General features: G+C 38.2%; 1 protein-coding gene across 1 annotated transcript; it reads left to right on the plus strand.

Moving 5' to 3' along the window:
• The first annotated feature begins 6,703 nt into the window (after nucleotides 1-6,703).
• On the plus strand, nucleotides 6,704-15,236 carry LOC100378491 (type I iodothyronine deiodinase-like). Its single transcript, NM_001174171.1, is given in 7 exon segments — nucleotides 6,704-6,815; nucleotides 8,330-8,406; nucleotides 10,030-10,246; nucleotides 11,075-11,346; nucleotides 11,565-11,762; nucleotides 12,799-12,971; nucleotides 13,120-15,236. Coding segments are annotated over 6 exon segments (1,131 nt in total). The 5' UTR covers nucleotides 6,704-6,815; nucleotides 8,330-8,394; the 3' UTR covers nucleotides 13,379-15,236.
• Nucleotides 15,237-18,702: the final 3,466 nt, after the last annotated feature.

Consider the following 18,702-nt stretch of genomic DNA (forward strand, 5'->3'; position numbering starts at 1 on the left):
TTAGTATTCATAGTGAGTGGGATGGGTGGACGGAGGGGATGTAGTATTCATAGTGAGTGGGATGGGTGGACGGAGGGGATTTAGTATTCATAGTGAGTGGGATGGGTGGACGGTAGGGATTTAGTATTCATAGTGAGTGGGATGGGTGGACGGACGGGATTTAGTATTCATAGTGAGTGGGATGGGAGGATGGAGGGGATTTAGTATTTATAGTGAGTGGGATGGGTGGACGGAGGGGATTTAGTATTCATAGTGAGTGGGATGGGTGGATGGAGGGGATTTAGTATTCATAGTGAGTGGGATGGGTGGATGGAGGGGATTTAGTATTCATAGTGAGTGGGATGAGTGGACGGAGGGGATGTAGTATTCATAGTGAGTGGGATGGGTGGACGGTAGGGATTTAGTATTCATAGTGAGTGGGATGGGTGGACGGACGGGATTTAGTATTCATAGTGAGTGGGATGGGAGGATGGAGGGGATTTAATATTCATAGTGAGTGGGATGGGTGGACGGAGGGGATTTAGTATTCATAGTGAGTGGGATGGGTGGATGGAGGGGATTTAGTATTCAGTGAGTGGGATGGGTGGACGGAGGGGATGTAGTATTCATAGTGAGTGGGATGGGTGGATGGAGGGGATTTAGTATTCATAGTGAGTGGGATGGGTGGACGGAGGGGATTTAGTATTCATAGTGAGTGGGATGGGTGTTCGGACGGGATTTAGTATTCATAGTGAGTGGGATGGGTGGATGGAGGGGATGTAGTATTCATAGTGAGTGGGATGGGTGGACTGAGGGGATTTAGTATTCATAGTGAGTGGGATGGGTGGACGGAGGGGATGTAGTATTCATAGTGAGTGGGATGGGTGGACGGAGGGGATTTAGTATTCATAGTGAGTGGGATGGGTGGACGGTAGGGATTTAGTATTCATAGTGAGTGGGATGGGTGGATGAAGGGGATTTAGTATTCATAGTGAGTGGGATGGGTGGACGGAGGGGATGTAGTATTCATAGTGAGTGGGATGGGTGGACGGACGGGATTTAGTATTCATAGTGAGTGGGATGGGAGGATGGAGGGGATTTAGTATTCATAGTGAGTGGGATGGGTGGACGGAGGGGATTTAGTATTCATAGTGAGTGGGATGGGTGGACGGAGGGGATTTAGTATTCATAGTGAGTGGGATGGGTGGACGGAGGGGATGTAGTATTCATAGTGAGTGGGATGGGTGGACGGACGGGATTTAGTATTCATAGTGAGTGGGATGGGTGGATGGGGGGGATTTAGTATTCATAGTGAGTGGGATGGGTGGACGGAGGGGATGTAGTATTCATAGTGAGTGGGATGGGTGGATGGAGGGGATTTAGTATTCATAGTGAGTGGGATGGGTGGACGGAGGGGATTTAGTATTCATAGTGAGTGGGATGGGTGGACGGACGGGATTTAGTATTCATAGTGAGTGGGATGGGTGGATGGAGGGGATGTAGTATTCATAGTGAGTGGGATGGGAGGATGGAGGGGATTTAGTATTCATAGTGAGTGGGATGGGTGGACGGAGGGGATTTAGTATTCATAGTGAGTGGGATGGGTGGACGGAGGGGATTTAGTATTCATAGTGAGTGGGATGGGTGGACGGACGGGATTTAGTATTCATAGTGAGTGGGATGGGAGGATGGAGGGGATTTAGTATTCATAGTGAGTGGGATGGGTGGACGGAGGGGATTTAGTATTCATAGTGAGTGGGATGGGTGGATGGAGGGGATTTAGTATTCATAGTGAGTGGGATGGGTGGACGGAGGGGATGTAGTATTCATAGTGAGTGGGATGGGTGGACCGAGGGGATTTAGTATTCATAGTGAGTGGGATGGGTGGACGGTAGGGATTTAGTATTCATAGTGAGTGGGATGGGTGGACGGACGGGATTTAGTATTCATAGTGAGTGGGATGGGAGGATGGAGGGGATTTAGTATTCATAGTGAGTGGGATGGGTGGACGGAGGGGATTTAGTATTCATAGTGAGTGGGATGGGTGGATGGAGGGGATTTAGTATTCATAGTGAGTGGGATGGGTGGATGGAGGGGATTTAGTATTCATAGTGAGTGGGATGGGTGGACGGAGGGGATGTAGTATTCATAGTGAGTGGAATGGGTGGACGGTAGGGTTTTAGTATTCACAGTGAGTGGGATGGGTGGACGGACGGGATTTAGTATTCATAGTGAGTGGGATGGGAGGATGGAGGGGATTTAGTATTCATAGTGAGTGGGATGGGTGGACGGAGGGGATTTAGTATTCATAGTGAGTGGGATGGGTGGATGGAGGGGATTTAGTATTCATAGTGAGTGGGATGGGTGGACGGAGGGGATGTAGTATTCATAGTGAGTGGGATGGGTGGATGGAGGGGATTTAGTATTCATAGTGAGTGGGATGGGTGGACGGAGGGGATTTAGTATTCATAGTGAGTGGGATGGGTGGACGGACGGGATTTAGTATTCATAGTGAGTGGGATGGGTGGATGGAGGGGATTTAGTATTCATAGTGAGTGGGATGGGTGGACGGAGGGGATGTAGTATTCATAGTGAGTTGGATGGGTGGACGGAGGGGATTTAGTATTCATAGTGAGAGGGATGGGTGGACGGAGGGGATTTAGTATTCATAGTGAGTAGGATGGGTGGACGGACGGGATTTAGTATTCATAGTGAGTGGGATGGGTGGACGGACGGGATTTAGTATTCATAGTGACTGGGATGGGTGGACGGACGCGATTGAGTATTCATTGTGAGTGGGATGGGTGGACGGACGGGATTTAGTATTCATAGTTAGTGGGATAGGTGGCCGGGGGGGGGGTTAGTATTCATAGTGAGTGGGATGGGTGGACGGAGGGGATTTAGTGTTCATAGTGAGTGGGATGGGTGGACGGACGGGATTTAGTATTCATAGTGAGTGGGATGGATGGACGGAGGGGATTTAGTATTCATAGTGAGTGGGATGGGTGGATGGAGGGGATTTAGTATTCATAGTGAGTGGGATGGGTGGACGGAGGGGATTTAGTATTCATAGTGAGTGGGATGGGTGGACGGAAGGGATTTAGTATTCATAGCGAGTGGGATGGGTGGATGGAGGGGATTTAGTATTCATAGTGAGTGGGATGGGTGGATGGAGGGGATTTAGTATTCATAGTGACTGGGATGGGTGGATGGAGGGGATTTAGTATTCATAGTGAGAGGGATGGGTGGATGGAGGGGATTTAGTATTCATAGTGAGTGGGATGGGTGGATGGAAGGGATTTAGTATTCATAGTGACTGGGATGGGTGGATGGAGGGGATTTAGTATTCATAGTGAGTGGGATGGGTGGGTGGGGGGGGGGTTTAGTATTCATAGTGAGTGGGATGGGTGGGTGGAGGGGATTTAGTATTCATAGTAAGTGGGATGGGTGGACGGAGGGGATTTAGTATTCATAGTGAGTGGGATGGGTGGATGGAGGGGGTTTAGTATTCATAGTGAGTGGGATGGGTGGACGGAGGGGATTTAGTATTCATAGTGAGTGGGATGGGTGGATGGAAGGGATTTAGTATTCATAGTGAGTGGGATGGGTGGACGGAGGGGATTTAGTATTCATAGTGAGTGGGATGGGTGGATGGAGGGGATTTAGTATTCATAGTGAGTGGGATGGGTGGATGGAGGGGATTTAGTATTCATAGTGAGTGGGATGGGTGGATGGAGGGGATTTAGTATTCATAGTGAGTGGGATGAGGGGATTTAGTATTCATAGTGAGTGGGATGGGTGGATGGAGGGGATTTAGTATTCATAGTGAGTGGGATGGGTGGATGGAAGGGATTTAGTATTCATAGTGAGTGGGATGGTTGGACGGAGGGGATTTAGTATTCATAGTGAGTGGGATGGGTGGATGGAGGGGATTTAGTATTCATAGTGAGTGGGATGGGTGGATGGAGGGGATTTAGTATTCATAGTGAGTGGGATGGGTGGATGGAGGGGATTTAGTATTCATAGTGAGTGGGATGAGGGGATTTAGTATTCATAGTGAGTGGGATGGGTGGATGGAGGGGATTTAGTATTCATAGTGAGTGGGATGGGTGGATGGAGGGGATTTAGTATTCATAGTGAGTGGGATGGGTGGATGGAGGGGATTTAGTATTCATTACTGAAATACCACGTGTCGACATACAGTATATATACGTGGACGCGTGCTCAATTGTTGTTGCCAAACTTGGATTTCTGGTGTGTTTTTGCTAAGATACTGTAAAACCATTTATTTTCACTGGCACTTAATTTCACAGCTTTGATGTTTGGGCCTTTTCACTGGGTATTAAGTTCATGAATTTGGAAGAAATACAATTAGTTCTATTGTTATTAACCATGCTCTTCTGAATTTATTTTAGCGTAATTAAAATCCTTTGAATAATTTATGCCTTCACAGTAAAGTTCTGTTGTCTGTGGTTAATTAGTCAGCTATTGTATGCTCTTTTCAACACTGTGAAACCTTCCTGATTGTTTTATGCAAATAAGTTGTAACACACATCCATGCACCGTACTTAAAATGACTGTGACACGATTATTCCGTCGATGTAAACTCCAGACTATTGAAAATACTTAAAATGTTCACTATTTTGTGAGACACCAAACTGCATGGATTGTGTTTCTGAACATGTTGATCCCGTGTTTATTCCCTTTGTCAAAACAAAACAGATACACTACTGCTGCATACGTCTGGGTTTCTGTCTCACGCATTTCGCTGATTGCTAGAATTAAAATAAAGAATTTACACCGGGTTTTATAAACGTGAACATATGTTTTATGGACATTTATAAATATTTATCCCGAAAGATTCTCGTATTTCATTCAAATCCAAAGAATATGCTTTTATTGGCTGTATCAAGGTTACTAGAACCGTGGCTTCAATCATTGGCCGATTTACTGCCAAAAAATAGATCCCATCACATTTGTTCAAAACGCTTAAAATTACAGTGATAATTACAATCAAAGGAAATATTAAAGTGCTATATTCATCTGCTAAGGCTTGTGATTGGTCGAGTTGTTTTCAATCGCCATTTGAAATTTATAAACAAATTCACGCCTTCATGAAACCCGATGTAATTGTTTCATTCACATGACTATCCCTGCAACATCAAAATCGCTAAAATTAAATCTAGTGACTATTTCCTCTCTACAGTAATTTATATTCGTGAACATATCTAAAGCTAATCTAAAACAAGATAAAGGATCAGTTTGAACTCTAAAGCAAAACGTTGTATTTCCTTCAGTCCTTCAGCTCCTGGGTTTTGGCTTGATTCCTCACACTTCTGCTCAAAAATATTACGCTTGTAAATTCGTGAACCAAAAAAATGAGTAATCCACTTCTAGCCAGCAGAACTAATAAAACGCACACCGACTTCCAGGCAAATTCCATATATCAAATGAAAGAGGACACCCAGTTGGGCGGCACATACTACAGTCTGACATAATGGGGTAAATTTCCATGATCTACCAATCAAAGATGCACGGGCCTTGTTCAGCGCATTTCCCGACACCTCTAATATTAAAAATCAAGGTTGGTAAATACAACAATCTATGTTGTTTGTTCTTGTTTTATGAAATTCAACCCGATTTAATACTGTTGGCGTTTTTTTATATGTGCGCACATCTCAGCGCATATTACCTCTTCTGCTGCATACTACTCCATGTTCTCAACAACAAGCTCACCATAATGCTGTATGTAATATAAACACTGTGAAGACACTTTGTTATCAATGGCACCAATAATGTCAACATGGCGGAGAACACTTTCGAGGTGCATTTCCTCGCCATGATGGGAAACAATGGTAATGTGGCCTGTACCCCTCCTATATATTAATGAAATCCACAAACGTACTAACAGCCAGTAACGCTCACAACATATAATGGACTTAATAAATTGATTTAAAACATGCGTATTATTATTCAAAGTAACCTACAATTTAACATGCTGAATAATAGAACATTATAATGAAGTAGAGGCGTGGAGTCCACAACCAGTCTGAGCATGGAACTAGTTCCATGGTCTGAGACAGTCGCACCGACCATTTAGACGGAGTCAACGATGTTAGGCACCTACAAGCAAACATTTTGTACAAAACATGATTCAAACTTGTGCATATTTTATGTACTTATTGTGCTTTCAGAAACTCCGGAAACTTTTAGGTGACAATAATATTACCTTTCAGTCTGAAGGTGCTGGATGCCGTGACCATGATAGTGAAATGCGAAGTGACATTTCATTTTAAACTCGCGGTTCGTAGGGTGATCAACACACACTGTATTTTTACACCTCAGTAAAACTTAAATAATATAACATAGCGCTCACACATCTTTAATACGTGTATTTTGTAGAAGACTAACAACCAAACTGCCTCGTTATTACATTTTGCACGGAATTCCAATGGTACATTCAGAAAAGATTGAAATGGGAAGTTTCCATTGCACGTTGACCCGGCGAACCACATTGGGTTCAATCTCATAAATATTAATTACACAACCCAATTTATTCGGCAACGCCTCCTAATTTGCATACAACGTTATACAATGGTGCGGTCCCGTACATTCACGTGAACAATCATTTCTCATTGGTTCCCCTGGATTTTCCGTTCTAATTCAGTAGAATTCCACAGCGCAACGCCCGTGCGTGTATGCTTCGTTCATTTCATCGCCGGCGTCTGTGCCTGTTAGTCTACATCGGAGAGATCTCAAACCAAGAACGCAGATTCCAGTGGACGGATCGAACAGACCTGTCCAGATAGACTGTTACTTGGATCTTCTTCTTTGAGGTGTTTATTTATCTATTTTTCTTTCTCTTACGTTTCTTTTTTCGAGCGAATTGCACACATTTTAAAGCTAGTCTGCAACCGTGCATGTAGACAATGCATTCAACTTAACCAGCTGAGACATCGTGTTGGAAATTTCCACCGATCATTTGTGTGTAACACGAGTGTATGCCGCTGAGGTAGACTTGAAAAATCGATACAGAACTTAAACCACGAAAATTTGAACTCTGCATTCTGCAGCAAATATTAATTTTTGGCACCAGTAAATTTTGAGTGATACATTGTTTCAAATAATCGACAATTATGGTGCTTTCTGGCTTTTTTTTGCGGGGTGGGGGCATTTTACATCTTGTTCTGTGCAATATTCGGTTATTTTCCTGCACGATGTTTTTACAAAAAAACGTGCCATAGAACGATATTAAATGACATAAAACACGGCGAACAATCAGTAGTTGTAATTAGTTCGTATAACGTTTTCAAACGCGGCTCATGATATGGCTTCTCGTGGCCCGCCGCGTTGCCGACTGACGACTGTAACTGAATTAAGAGTTTTCTGGGGTTTCATTTCTGATCATGTCCGTACATGAAAAAAGGGTTTTCTACTTCGAAAAAAATATTATAATGGAATAATGGTTTGACCAAATTATTTTTCCACGACCAAGTTTATCAGTCGACTTGAAATAAATTATACCGGGTCCTGGAGTTTGTTCATGTCTCAAAGTATCTCGACGACGCAAAAATTAGTTGAGTCGATAAAATGTGCTGATGGTCTATATAGGTAATCGCGCCATTCTGGATGTGCATGTGATCAGCACGAGTCTGCGAGCCATATTTGGGAAAGTCATTAATATCCAGGCTTGCTATGATCGTCGGGTGCTCAGTAAATGTATTCATGGTATACTGACGTCATAGCGGTCTGAAAGAATATGTCGTCCCGTATAAACAATGGTTTCGTTGTGTGGCAACTACAAGGATTTGACAACAAAATATATACGCTTATGGCACATAATGGATATATTTATTTAGTTTGTTGTCAAAACTTGTTTATATTCTGTTCAAAAAAAAATGTGCTAGAACAGAAATTAATTTTCATGCTGTTCACCATTTTGAGAAGGCTACAAACTTTCCTTAATGTATACAAAGTATGGACTTGACAAGTGTATTGTAAATTCGCTATGGAAACTTTTTATGACTTTTTCATTCTATTATTTATAATCCGGACTTTGAATTGTCTAATAATCTCAATTGGTTGTTTTACATGGTGGGTCAACTGATAATCCTTAATAACTTCATCTGAGATCACAAAAGTTGCGATAAAGAACAATCAACTCCAGATTAAAACAAATCTCACTTAGGTGAACAGATATTGATATTTTGATGAAATTATGAAAGGGAAAAATTCATGCTCCAGTACGTCAATCATTATTACTGAAAACTGAATATAAAGTTGCCTTTTTTTCTTGTTCTTGTGGTAAATATAACGACAGTGTTGACTTTCAAACTTCTTGGTTTTACAGACTACAAAACAAAAAACTGAAATACCACACAATATAGCGAAAGAAACAGTAACCAGAAGCCGGACATGCCGAATACTGTAAGTAGTTTGGTTTGTCTTCATGATATATTAACATCCCATGCTTTTTTAAAATTCTTCATGATATATTAACATCCCATGCTTTTTTAAAATTCTTCACGATATATTAACATCCCATGCTTTTTTAAAATTCTTCATGATATATTAACATCCCATGCTTTTTAGTCCCCGTTCGGACGCAGTCCGAAAACGAGGACTTATGTTTTGCCCTGTGTGCGTCCATCCGTGCGTCCGTGATCACCTGTATCTCGAACATGCATGGACCGATTAAGTTCAAACTTCACTCATACATCACACATTATATGGGACATATGCACATGCATTTTTTTCATGATCCGACTAACGATAGCCGAATAGCGGCCATTTTAAGGCCGAAAATGCATTGAAATCGCACATTTTCACCATTCCGGACCCGTATCTCAGTTATGCATGGATGGATTTTGTTCAAATTTGGTACATACATTAAACATAATAGGACCTTGATGCACGTCATTTTTTTTTTCCGGATCAAGTTCGAAATGGCCGACTGGCGGCCATTTTGTTAAAGAATTCGGTTCTGGATCCGTATCCAAGACATGTCTGGATTGATCAAGTTCAAACTTCACACACACATGGTACATCATGTCACAAATAGATATGTGCATTTGTTTCATGATCTGCTTAACAATAGCGGAATGATGGCCATTTTAAGGCCGAAAATGCATCAAAATCACATATTTTCACAATTCCAGAACCGGATCTCAGTCATGCATGGATGGATTTTGTTCAGATTTAGCACAATGTGTTGTACATATGCAGGTGCATTTCGGTCATGATCTGCTTTGAATGTATATGTCACTCAAATATGAACGGAACGGGGACGTGTCATTGACAATGACTTGTTTAAAATTCTTCATGATATATTAACATCCCATGCTTTTTTAAAATTCTTCATGATATATTAACATCCCATGCTTTTTTAAAATGGATGGTAGTTGTGTCATGTGCATATGTTATTGGTTCCCATACTACACATAGCAAGACGTTTGGTAAATGCACCCATTCGTCATAGCCTTTGCTAAGAAATGATGCTTCACCCAGTATTTTGGTCACAGGAGTAGCTAATTTGCCCATTAATTAGTAAATAATTAATTTATTTTTGGTGTATTTTTTTTTACATTTGTGCCATTTTTCACAAAGTGCTTACACTACTACTTTCAGTTTTACTATTATAATGGACAAAAAAAATGATGTTTTTATTTCATTGATGTTTTACTCAGTAGTAAAGTTTGATTTTTCAACAATAGTCTCATTTAATTTTTTCCAAATCTGACATTGGCCGTGGTGTGATCGATAACATACTGTAGACAACTTTATTATACAAGTGCATTTGTTGTGATGTTTTACCAACCCCAATAAACCTGATTTTTGATTTATTTTTGACATTGAGAAAGTCTTTGCTTTATGACTTCCATTTGTCATTATTTATGGCTAAAAAAATACAGCTAGGATGAGTCTTGTAAAAACATGGATATTGGAATCGTTGACAGATAACACTAGACAAAGTAATTTACATTGTTAAAAAAAAAGGAAATTCTTGTAGTATACTACATTCAGCTAAAAACGATGTTTTTCATCATGCAGGACACGATGACTTCCCGTAAGAGGGTGCACGAAGATGAGGTAACCAATACTCCAAATGGAGAAGAGTTCAGCATCATAAAGGACTTGAAAAAGAAGAGTAATGGTAACACACTTGCCTTGAATGACAATGAATCAGTTAATAAAAAACTGAAAGTAGAACAGCAAGTGAACGGCCATTCCAATGGGGTAGAATCCTCCCTCAATGTAAAAACCCAAGGTAACCCCTATATCTACAAAACTAACCTTCTCTGGACTCTAGATTTTCTACTATGTATTTTTCCACAATTAAAATTTTTTCTGTTTTCTCAATTTCCTTTTCCTATCATAATTCTATTCTGGGTGTACCCTCTCTGATCTGATCTGATCTGACCTGCTGTCACTTGTATCTGTGAAACTTTGTTAGTGTACATCTTTTTGCTTCTAATACTGTGGACAGGTTTTATACGGCATTCATTGTCTGACACAATCACAAATTTGTGTTTTCATCCTTTTCGGTTTCCCTATGTGTCAAGAAAATTGAATTCTTTTAAACTTGTCCACAGTATTTTGTTAATCTTGGTGTGTAAATTATATATTAAAATGACTAATTTTCACTGGGTTTAAATTTCACTGAATTAGATTTTCGAGCATATTCAGTGGGTTTTTTATCATTTAGATAATGTGTTCTATGCTCAATTTTACATATTCAATGGGTTTTAATTAGCTCATTTTCCAGTCAGTGAATTAAGCAAAATTAAAACCCAGTGAATAATTAACCCTTCTACAGTATAATTATTAATACTTGTTTTGATTTCTTACTGCAACTTTCACAGTCCACTAAATTAGTAAATTTAAGTTAGGAGATGTACAGTTTTTACCTTCAGTCTGCAGATTTGATTTCCCTGTAGTTTGAAACATTCACATTAGTACATCAAAGTGATAAACGCAGATGACATAGAACTTTGAAATCATTTTTTTTCCCTCTTTAATCTTGTTGCAAATGGCGAGATTTGGTTTGAGGCTGTTGAAGTGTACTAAAATTGGAATTTCATTTATTTTCATAAAGGTCTATCTGCAGAGAAGTTCCTTGGCAATCGTGATTTAGTATTAAAGGTCTCCAAGCGTATGAGAGAAGTGTTGTTGTCCAAAGAACTCTTTGAAGAATTTGATCATAAAGTTGCACATGTTAATAAAAAGAAATACCATATGGAGATGTTTGATATTTGCCGGAAAGCAGAACGAAAAGTCTTGGAAGAACATGGTGTGTGTGCAGATATTATGCAAGGAAGAGTGCCCTTCTTTGCATTTATTGTACCAGTTTACAAAGGAGATTCAGAGGTATGTAATCTATTTCCTTCTTTATTTAAAAATTATGTAAATTTAATGAATTAACTACTTTAAACATATCCAATATTGCTTGAACAACTTAATTTTATGGCTGAATTGTTAGTCATTTCAAAATTTGGATTAGATGCAAATTATGCAAGTTTATTTTGTAGGTGACAAGTAGTAATGTTAAAATGTAGAAGTAATGTTATTAACCTGATTCTTTACAGGTGATGAAATGTTTTGACTTTGTTGGAAAGGGTGTTGCACATTTACTCAAAGCTCATATAGATGTTGGTGATGCTCGACCCGATGTAGAATTGATGGGTATTGAAGACAAAGAACACATTCTTGTCTCAGACATCCACTCCCATAAAGATAAGCCACTGATACTAATTGCTTCATCGCAAAGCTGACCCATAATGAGGGTACGTAAATCTGTCAGCCAGAACGCTACTTGTATTTCATTCTTGCCCACTATTGTCTGGCTTTGGTGATGTATGTTCCCAACCAGAAATGAAACAGTTGTCCCAGGTTTTGTAACTGTTCCCAACCAGAAATGAAGCAGTTGTCCCAGGTTTTGTAACTGTTCCCAACCAGAAATGAAGCAGTTGTCCCAGGTTTTGTAACTGTTCCCAACCAGAAATGAAGCAGTTGTCCCAGGTTTTGTAACTGTTCCCAACCAGAAATGAAGCATTTGTCCCAGGTTTTGTAACTGTTCCCAACCAGAAATGAAGCATTTGTCCCAGGTTTTGTAACTGTTCCCAACCAGAAATGAAGCAGTTGTCCCAGGTTTTGTAACTGTTCCCAACCAGAAATGAAGCAGTTGTCCCAGGTTTTGTAACTGTTCCCAACCAGAAATGAAGCAGTTGTCCCAGGTTTTGTAACTGTTCCCAACCAGAAATGAAGCAGTTGTCCCAGGTTTTGTAACTGTTCCCAACCAGAAATGAAGCAGTTGTCCCAGGTTTTGTAACTGTTCCCAACCAGAAATGAAGCAGTTGTCCCAGGTTTTGTAACTGTTCCCAACCAGAAATGAAGCAGTTGTCCCAGGTTTTGTAACTGTTCCCAACCAGAAATGAAGCAGTTGTCCCAGGTTTTGTAACTGTTCCCAACCAGAAATGAAGCAGTTGTCCCAGGTTTTGTATTCTCTAGAGACAATTTGTAAAAAATGGCAGAATATACATTTGATAATTCAATTTAATAACTGTTTTCACATAGTACATTGATGAAGTTATTTTACAACATTCAATTCATGTATGCATACAAGGACAATATCTTCACTACATGGGGGGGGGGGACTAAATGATCCATGAATATACAGCACTATCTTTGCTCAGATATGAATGTTAAAAACATTTTAATCGCTTATTAAATTAATTTGAAATGAAATAGAAGTATTGCTATCAGTTAACTGTATTTTATTGTCTGTCCATTAAATAATCAAGTTTCTTATTTGCATTGCAGACCATCATCGAAGGTGGTCCTCTCTTCAGCATGTTTGAAGAATTCCAGGACAGAGTTCAGTTTGTGTTCGTTTATCTGCAGGAGGCTCACCCAAAGGATGGTTGGAGCTTTGGCGATCAATTTTCAGCTGTGAACTCTCATAAAACTTTAGAAGACAGAATTGAGGCAGCCAGGTCAGTTGATTTTTACAGATAAAGTCATTGCATGAAACCAATTGCATGCCATGAACTATGGATGGATTTTGTTCAAAATTGATGCATTTATTGAACACTTTGCATGTCATTTTATTTACTCATTCCATCCATTTTTCCCCTCTAACAGAATGTTAGTGGATTTGAAACCAGAACTACTGACAACCGACCACAATGATGAGGAGAAAGTACGTGTTGTATGTGATAACATGGACAACACCTTCGCTCTTGGCTATGCTGCTTGGCCTGATCGCATTCTTATCATCGAAGACAAGCATGTCACTTTCGTCAGCGAACATGTCACAGAAGTCATGAAGCATCCCGAGCATATCATGACAGAAGGTGTTCTGAAATACCTTCACAAGAGGTTCCCAGCTGTTGAAGAATGAGCTGTAGTCAGATGACTAGAAGAATAGGTATCTTTTTTTTTTTCATGATTCCTTGTTCATTGTTTTAATGATTGTATTTATAAAAAAAAAAAAAAGTAGTCTAGAAAGTGTTCAGTATTGAATGCTTCTAATTGATGGTTGTTCTGACATGAGAGTTCTCTTGTGAATCTATGGCTGCTGATTCCGGGCTACTTGTTTAGAACACCATTGTTGACAATTCGTGTCTGAGCACAGTTTTTCTGCACCTCGACAGATTGTGGCATTAAAAAAAAATAGAACGAGTTTTTAACAGATTGCAGTTTTCATTTGGGAAGAAAGTTGTGAACTACTCTAAGGTAACTATGACGATGCACAAATCAGCTCCGAAGGAAGTTTGTGTCTCTGAAAATCAACCTGAGAATATGTAGTTTGTGATTTTCTTTCCTCCATGATATCTGAAAAATTTCCAGCATTCACGGGCTAAGGAGATGTTCTTTGAAATGATAGTTTATTTTGTTCATCCATTTATGATTTCACCGACCATTACTGGTAATGTGGATTAGAATTGATGGGCCATTTAACTGTTCAAGTCTTTGAATATTTTCTGTGGCAATTTTGTTGTTTGTCCATCGAGTACGTTGAGAAGGACCTTTGATGACGCTTTGGTTAAATCTCCCAATGTGGGGATCCCTTGCGTTTGAGTAATTTTTTCCTACTCTTGTACACTCGATCCATTCGTGCATTTTTGCCAACTTTGAATCCCTGGAAATTTGAACGAAAACAGAAAAGTAAAAACTACTGAACAAGGAATCAAAAAAATGTTGGAACTTGAGTTGCAGCATTAAAAATTTTTTTTTTGGATTTATTGTTGACGACTTATTTTTTGTGTTAGACTATGTTCGACGGACAACGAATTATTGTTTTGAAATGAGACTTGTAAATTTTGGAAGACTTGTTTCTATGGAAACTAGCTGGGTTAAAAAAAGTATGTTTGTTTGCAAATGATTTCTGGCTTAAAAAATTATGTTAAAGAATGTTGCTAGTAAAACCATAATAGCCATTTGCATGTTTAACTGAAATCAATATGTGTAATTTGCATATTTAGTTCTCCTATGCTAGCTAACCTTGCTATGAATACTCTAGGTATTTATTGAAAAGTTTGGAATTGAACTATTTGCTTCTGAAAATTCTTGCTGATTATGAATTTGAAATGATTGAATGACTGAACTATTTCAAATTCTTGAGAATGTTTTTTTGTAATATCGTTTTAATATTGCATCATATTGTTTATGCTATTTTTCTGCTCGATTACAAGTTATTTAAACATTTTTACTTTATGTTCTTTCCAAATTGTTCAACTCAACTGAAATGGAAGTATTATGGCACATCGTGGAGAGTTGTGGCTATCACTTGGATATAAATGTGTAAATACTGTGTTAAAAGTCCGGCCTGGTGGGGGGGGGGGGGTGTGCTGGCAAATTAATTCAAATTTAACAAAATTCTGTAAGAACTTTTTTAAACCTGATTTACTCATTTTTTTTTTTTTGAAGAATATCTTTGATTTCACTGGCCCCTTGGAAATTTGATTAATATATAGTTTTTTTTGGAGCTGCTTTATCCAGCAGCCAAATGAACTGTTCACTCAATTGGGACACTGTCAAATGAACAGTTCACTTGCTAAGGTTTCTGCATTCACTTCTCTAAATTTTTAGCAATAGATTTGAAAAACAAATCAAGTAATATGCTTATTAAGAGAAATTAATGTTGAAATTTCAAAAACGTTTATGTAATTGTTTCCATAGAATTGATGTTTTCCAGTGGTTGTATTATATATAATTAAAACATCTTTATTAAAAAGAAATATGACTGAGTGGTATGCATTGGATTGTCTTTGCAAAGTGTGTCATGGCTGGTATTGTTGAATATTCTTGTTATCTCGAAATAAACTCCTCAAAATAAATGTTATTAACCATGTACAATTTCTGCTTGGGGGACATAAAAAGTTCAATGTAGAATAAGAAACTTAATTCCTTTAGTTCCCCCCCCCCACTATATTGATCAGACTACATTCACCATTAAATAATCGAACAGTAGTATGGCATAGCAGTTGGTTGTCGGGTGGGTGTAAAAAGACTTTACAAATGCACCAAAAACAAGCATATGAACCTCTTTTAAGAAGTATATTTAGTTTACAAAGGTAGGTAGTACAATGAAATTGTCATTACACATTGTATACACGTTCTCGTGTAGTAAATGTTGCCATTACCTTTCTCATTTTTAATACAAATCCAAATTGCATCTGCATAACATTTTTTTTTAATATAACACGGTAGTGGTTGAATAGCGCCAAACAATTTTAGTCACTAAACCTTAGCCGTTCAAGAGAAAATGATGAAGGGGAATATATGCATGCGCAAACTACTTCTCTGGGTTCTGCGCATGCTTTAGGCCTATGCCCTGAAACTGACCTCATTTGACGCACATATTTACAGACTCTGACTAAACCATTTTCTCGTCCTTGATGTTTTTTTTTCATTTTCTGTTATTTTTGTCCATGATTAGATAGAAAAAAAAAATCGAACTACAAATACTCCAATATTGTTTTGACTTCATTAAGAAATAAAATCGTTTTTGTAAGGATGGAAACTTTTTGAGGTCACCCCCACCCACAAACTAAAGCAAACAAGTTTTTTATCAGACAACGATCTTTTGACGTCCCTTACAACTTTGTTTTTTAGCTCCGCTGTCGACTTTGTCGAGCGGAGCTTATCATAAGAGTGATTATCCGTCGTCGTCCGTGTCAATGTTATACTTTTTCGACTTCTTCTTGAAAACTACAAGCCTGAATGCTTTGATACTTGGTGTGTATGTACCTGGGGTAGACCTCTCTTAGATTTGTTCATTTCATGATGATATCTTCAATTCTCTAATTTTGGTGAATATTTTTGGTAAAAAGTGATATTTTCGACTTCTTGTTAAAAACCGCAAGTCCAATTGCTTTGATATTACATATATATATATAGATACTACATGTGGACCTTTCTCAGATTTGTTCATTTCATGATATCTTCAATTCTCTAATTTTGGTGAATATTTTTGGTAAAAAGTGATATTTTCGAATTCTTGTTGAAAACGGCAAGTCCGATTGCTATACATATTCATTTTCTAATATCTTCTGTTCTTTAATTGAAATGTGCCTTGCTAACAGCGGAGCTATCTCAGCCGAGAGGCTGCTTGTTTATAATTGAAATGAAACTCTAGTTTTAGCCATTCTGTGCAGGTTTTGAAATTTGGTTATCAGTTGGCTCAAGTGCTAAATCAATAGAATAAACTGTCAATATCAAGAGTAGCAAAAGTGTTAAAAATGAATTAAATAATGGAATAAATATGGACTCGAAACCTAATACATGTGTACTCAACATGGGAGGTCAGAACTAAACAAAGGAAAGCTTATTGGCTTAAAGTAAGATTTAGATCATGTTATAATACCAATCAATGCACCACTCCAGGAGGATTTGAAAGCAGAAATGTTCATATGCAACCATGCAGGGTTGACCTCTAGTTGAGCAGTGAAATTCCTGACCCGTATCATGTATGTCGAAAATCGTGACGGGTAATTTTCCATTCGGCAGGCATCTTGTTTTTGACTCCCATGTGCGAAGCACAAAATGGGAGTCTTTGCAGTTAGTGTGTCTGTATGTGTGTATGTGTGTATGTGTGTATGTGTGTATGTGTGTCCGACTGTTCCACTGCTATCTCAAGAACCATACATCGGTTTTTGATGAAACTTGGTGCATAGATGCTCTGGGCCAATGCGCAGATTTGATTAGGTTTTGGTAAAAATCCATGCTCGTTAATTACCTAATTTGCATGATAATTAGCTAATTTTTAGCTGTTCTATGACTGTTCCACTGATATCTAAAGAACCACTCATTGGATTTTGATGAAACTTGGTACATAGATGCTCTGAACATATGCGCAGATTTGATTAATTTTTGGTAAAAATCCGTGCATATTAATTACCTAATTTGCAGGATAATTAGCTATTTTTTAGTGGTTCCATGACTGTTCCACTGATATCTAAACAACCACTCATTGGATTTTGATGAAACTTGGTACATAGATGCTCTGAACTAATGCTAGGTTTTGATTAGTTTTTGGTAATAATCCGTGGATACTAATTACCTAATTTGCATAATGATTAGTCAATTTTCGGTTTTTCCACTGATATCTCAAGTACTAATCATCACATTTCAATGAAACTTGGTACATAGATGTCATACGACACTGCACAGACCTGATAGTTTTTATGGTAATATCAGTACATATTAATTACCTAATTTGCATAATTAATTAATTTTCAGCATTTGATATAAGTAGTTAGCATTACATTTCAATGAAACTTGGTACTTACATACTCAAGGACTATGCAGAGATTGATTGTTTTCGATAAATATTTGTGCATATTAATCACCTAATTTGCATACTTAGTTAATTTTCAGCTTTTCCACATGTATCTCAAGTACTAATCATCGCATTTCAATGAAACTTGGTACATAGATCCTTTAGGACTATGCAGAGACCTGATTAGTTTTAGGGTAAATAATTGTGCATATTAATTACCTAATTTGCATAATTAATTTTCAGCTTTTCTACTGATATCTAAAGTACTAATCATCATATTTCAATGAATCTAGAATTATGCAAACCCAATTAGTTTCCGGTAAATATTTGTGCATATTAATCACCTAATTTGCATAATTAACCAACTTTCACACTGATATCTCAGGTACTATACATCACATATCAATGAATGTACATGGATGCTGTAGGACAATAGACAGACCTGAATAATTGTGGGTTAAAATCTGTACATATTAATTACCTAATTTGCGTAATTAACCAATTTTAATCTTTCACACTGATATCTAAAGTACCGTAAAAACTCCAAAATTTCGACTGGTTTTAAATAATTTGTGTTAGAAATGTGACGTGTTTTTAGAGTCAAAATTAAGGTGCATTTTCGGACGGTCGAATTTTTCAGAATAGAAATCAGCAAAAAAAATGGGGATGATAGACAGTGTGCTTCATTAGTTTTTAAAAAATGCAATGTCCGTCAATTGACGTAAACTTCCTCATGTTTCACGGTAAAAGCAAAGGTCGTGGCCGAGTTGTAACTCAAAATCTAAACAAAGTCATCAATCAACAAGTAACCTGTAGAATACTGTGTGGGTAATATTTTTTATATTGATTTTTGTTGCATTTGCAGCAAATAGTTACCAAACAATGAGAAATCTATAGGATTGAATATACCCCACAGCTGGCTTCACATGCATTGTTCATAG

Source organism: Saccoglossus kowalevskii, chromosome 12 (assembly GCF_978046115.1).
Source record: "Saccoglossus kowalevskii chromosome 12, keSacKowa6.1, whole genome shotgun sequence".
Lineage (NCBI taxonomy): Eukaryota > Metazoa > Hemichordata > Enteropneusta > Harrimaniidae > Saccoglossus > Saccoglossus kowalevskii.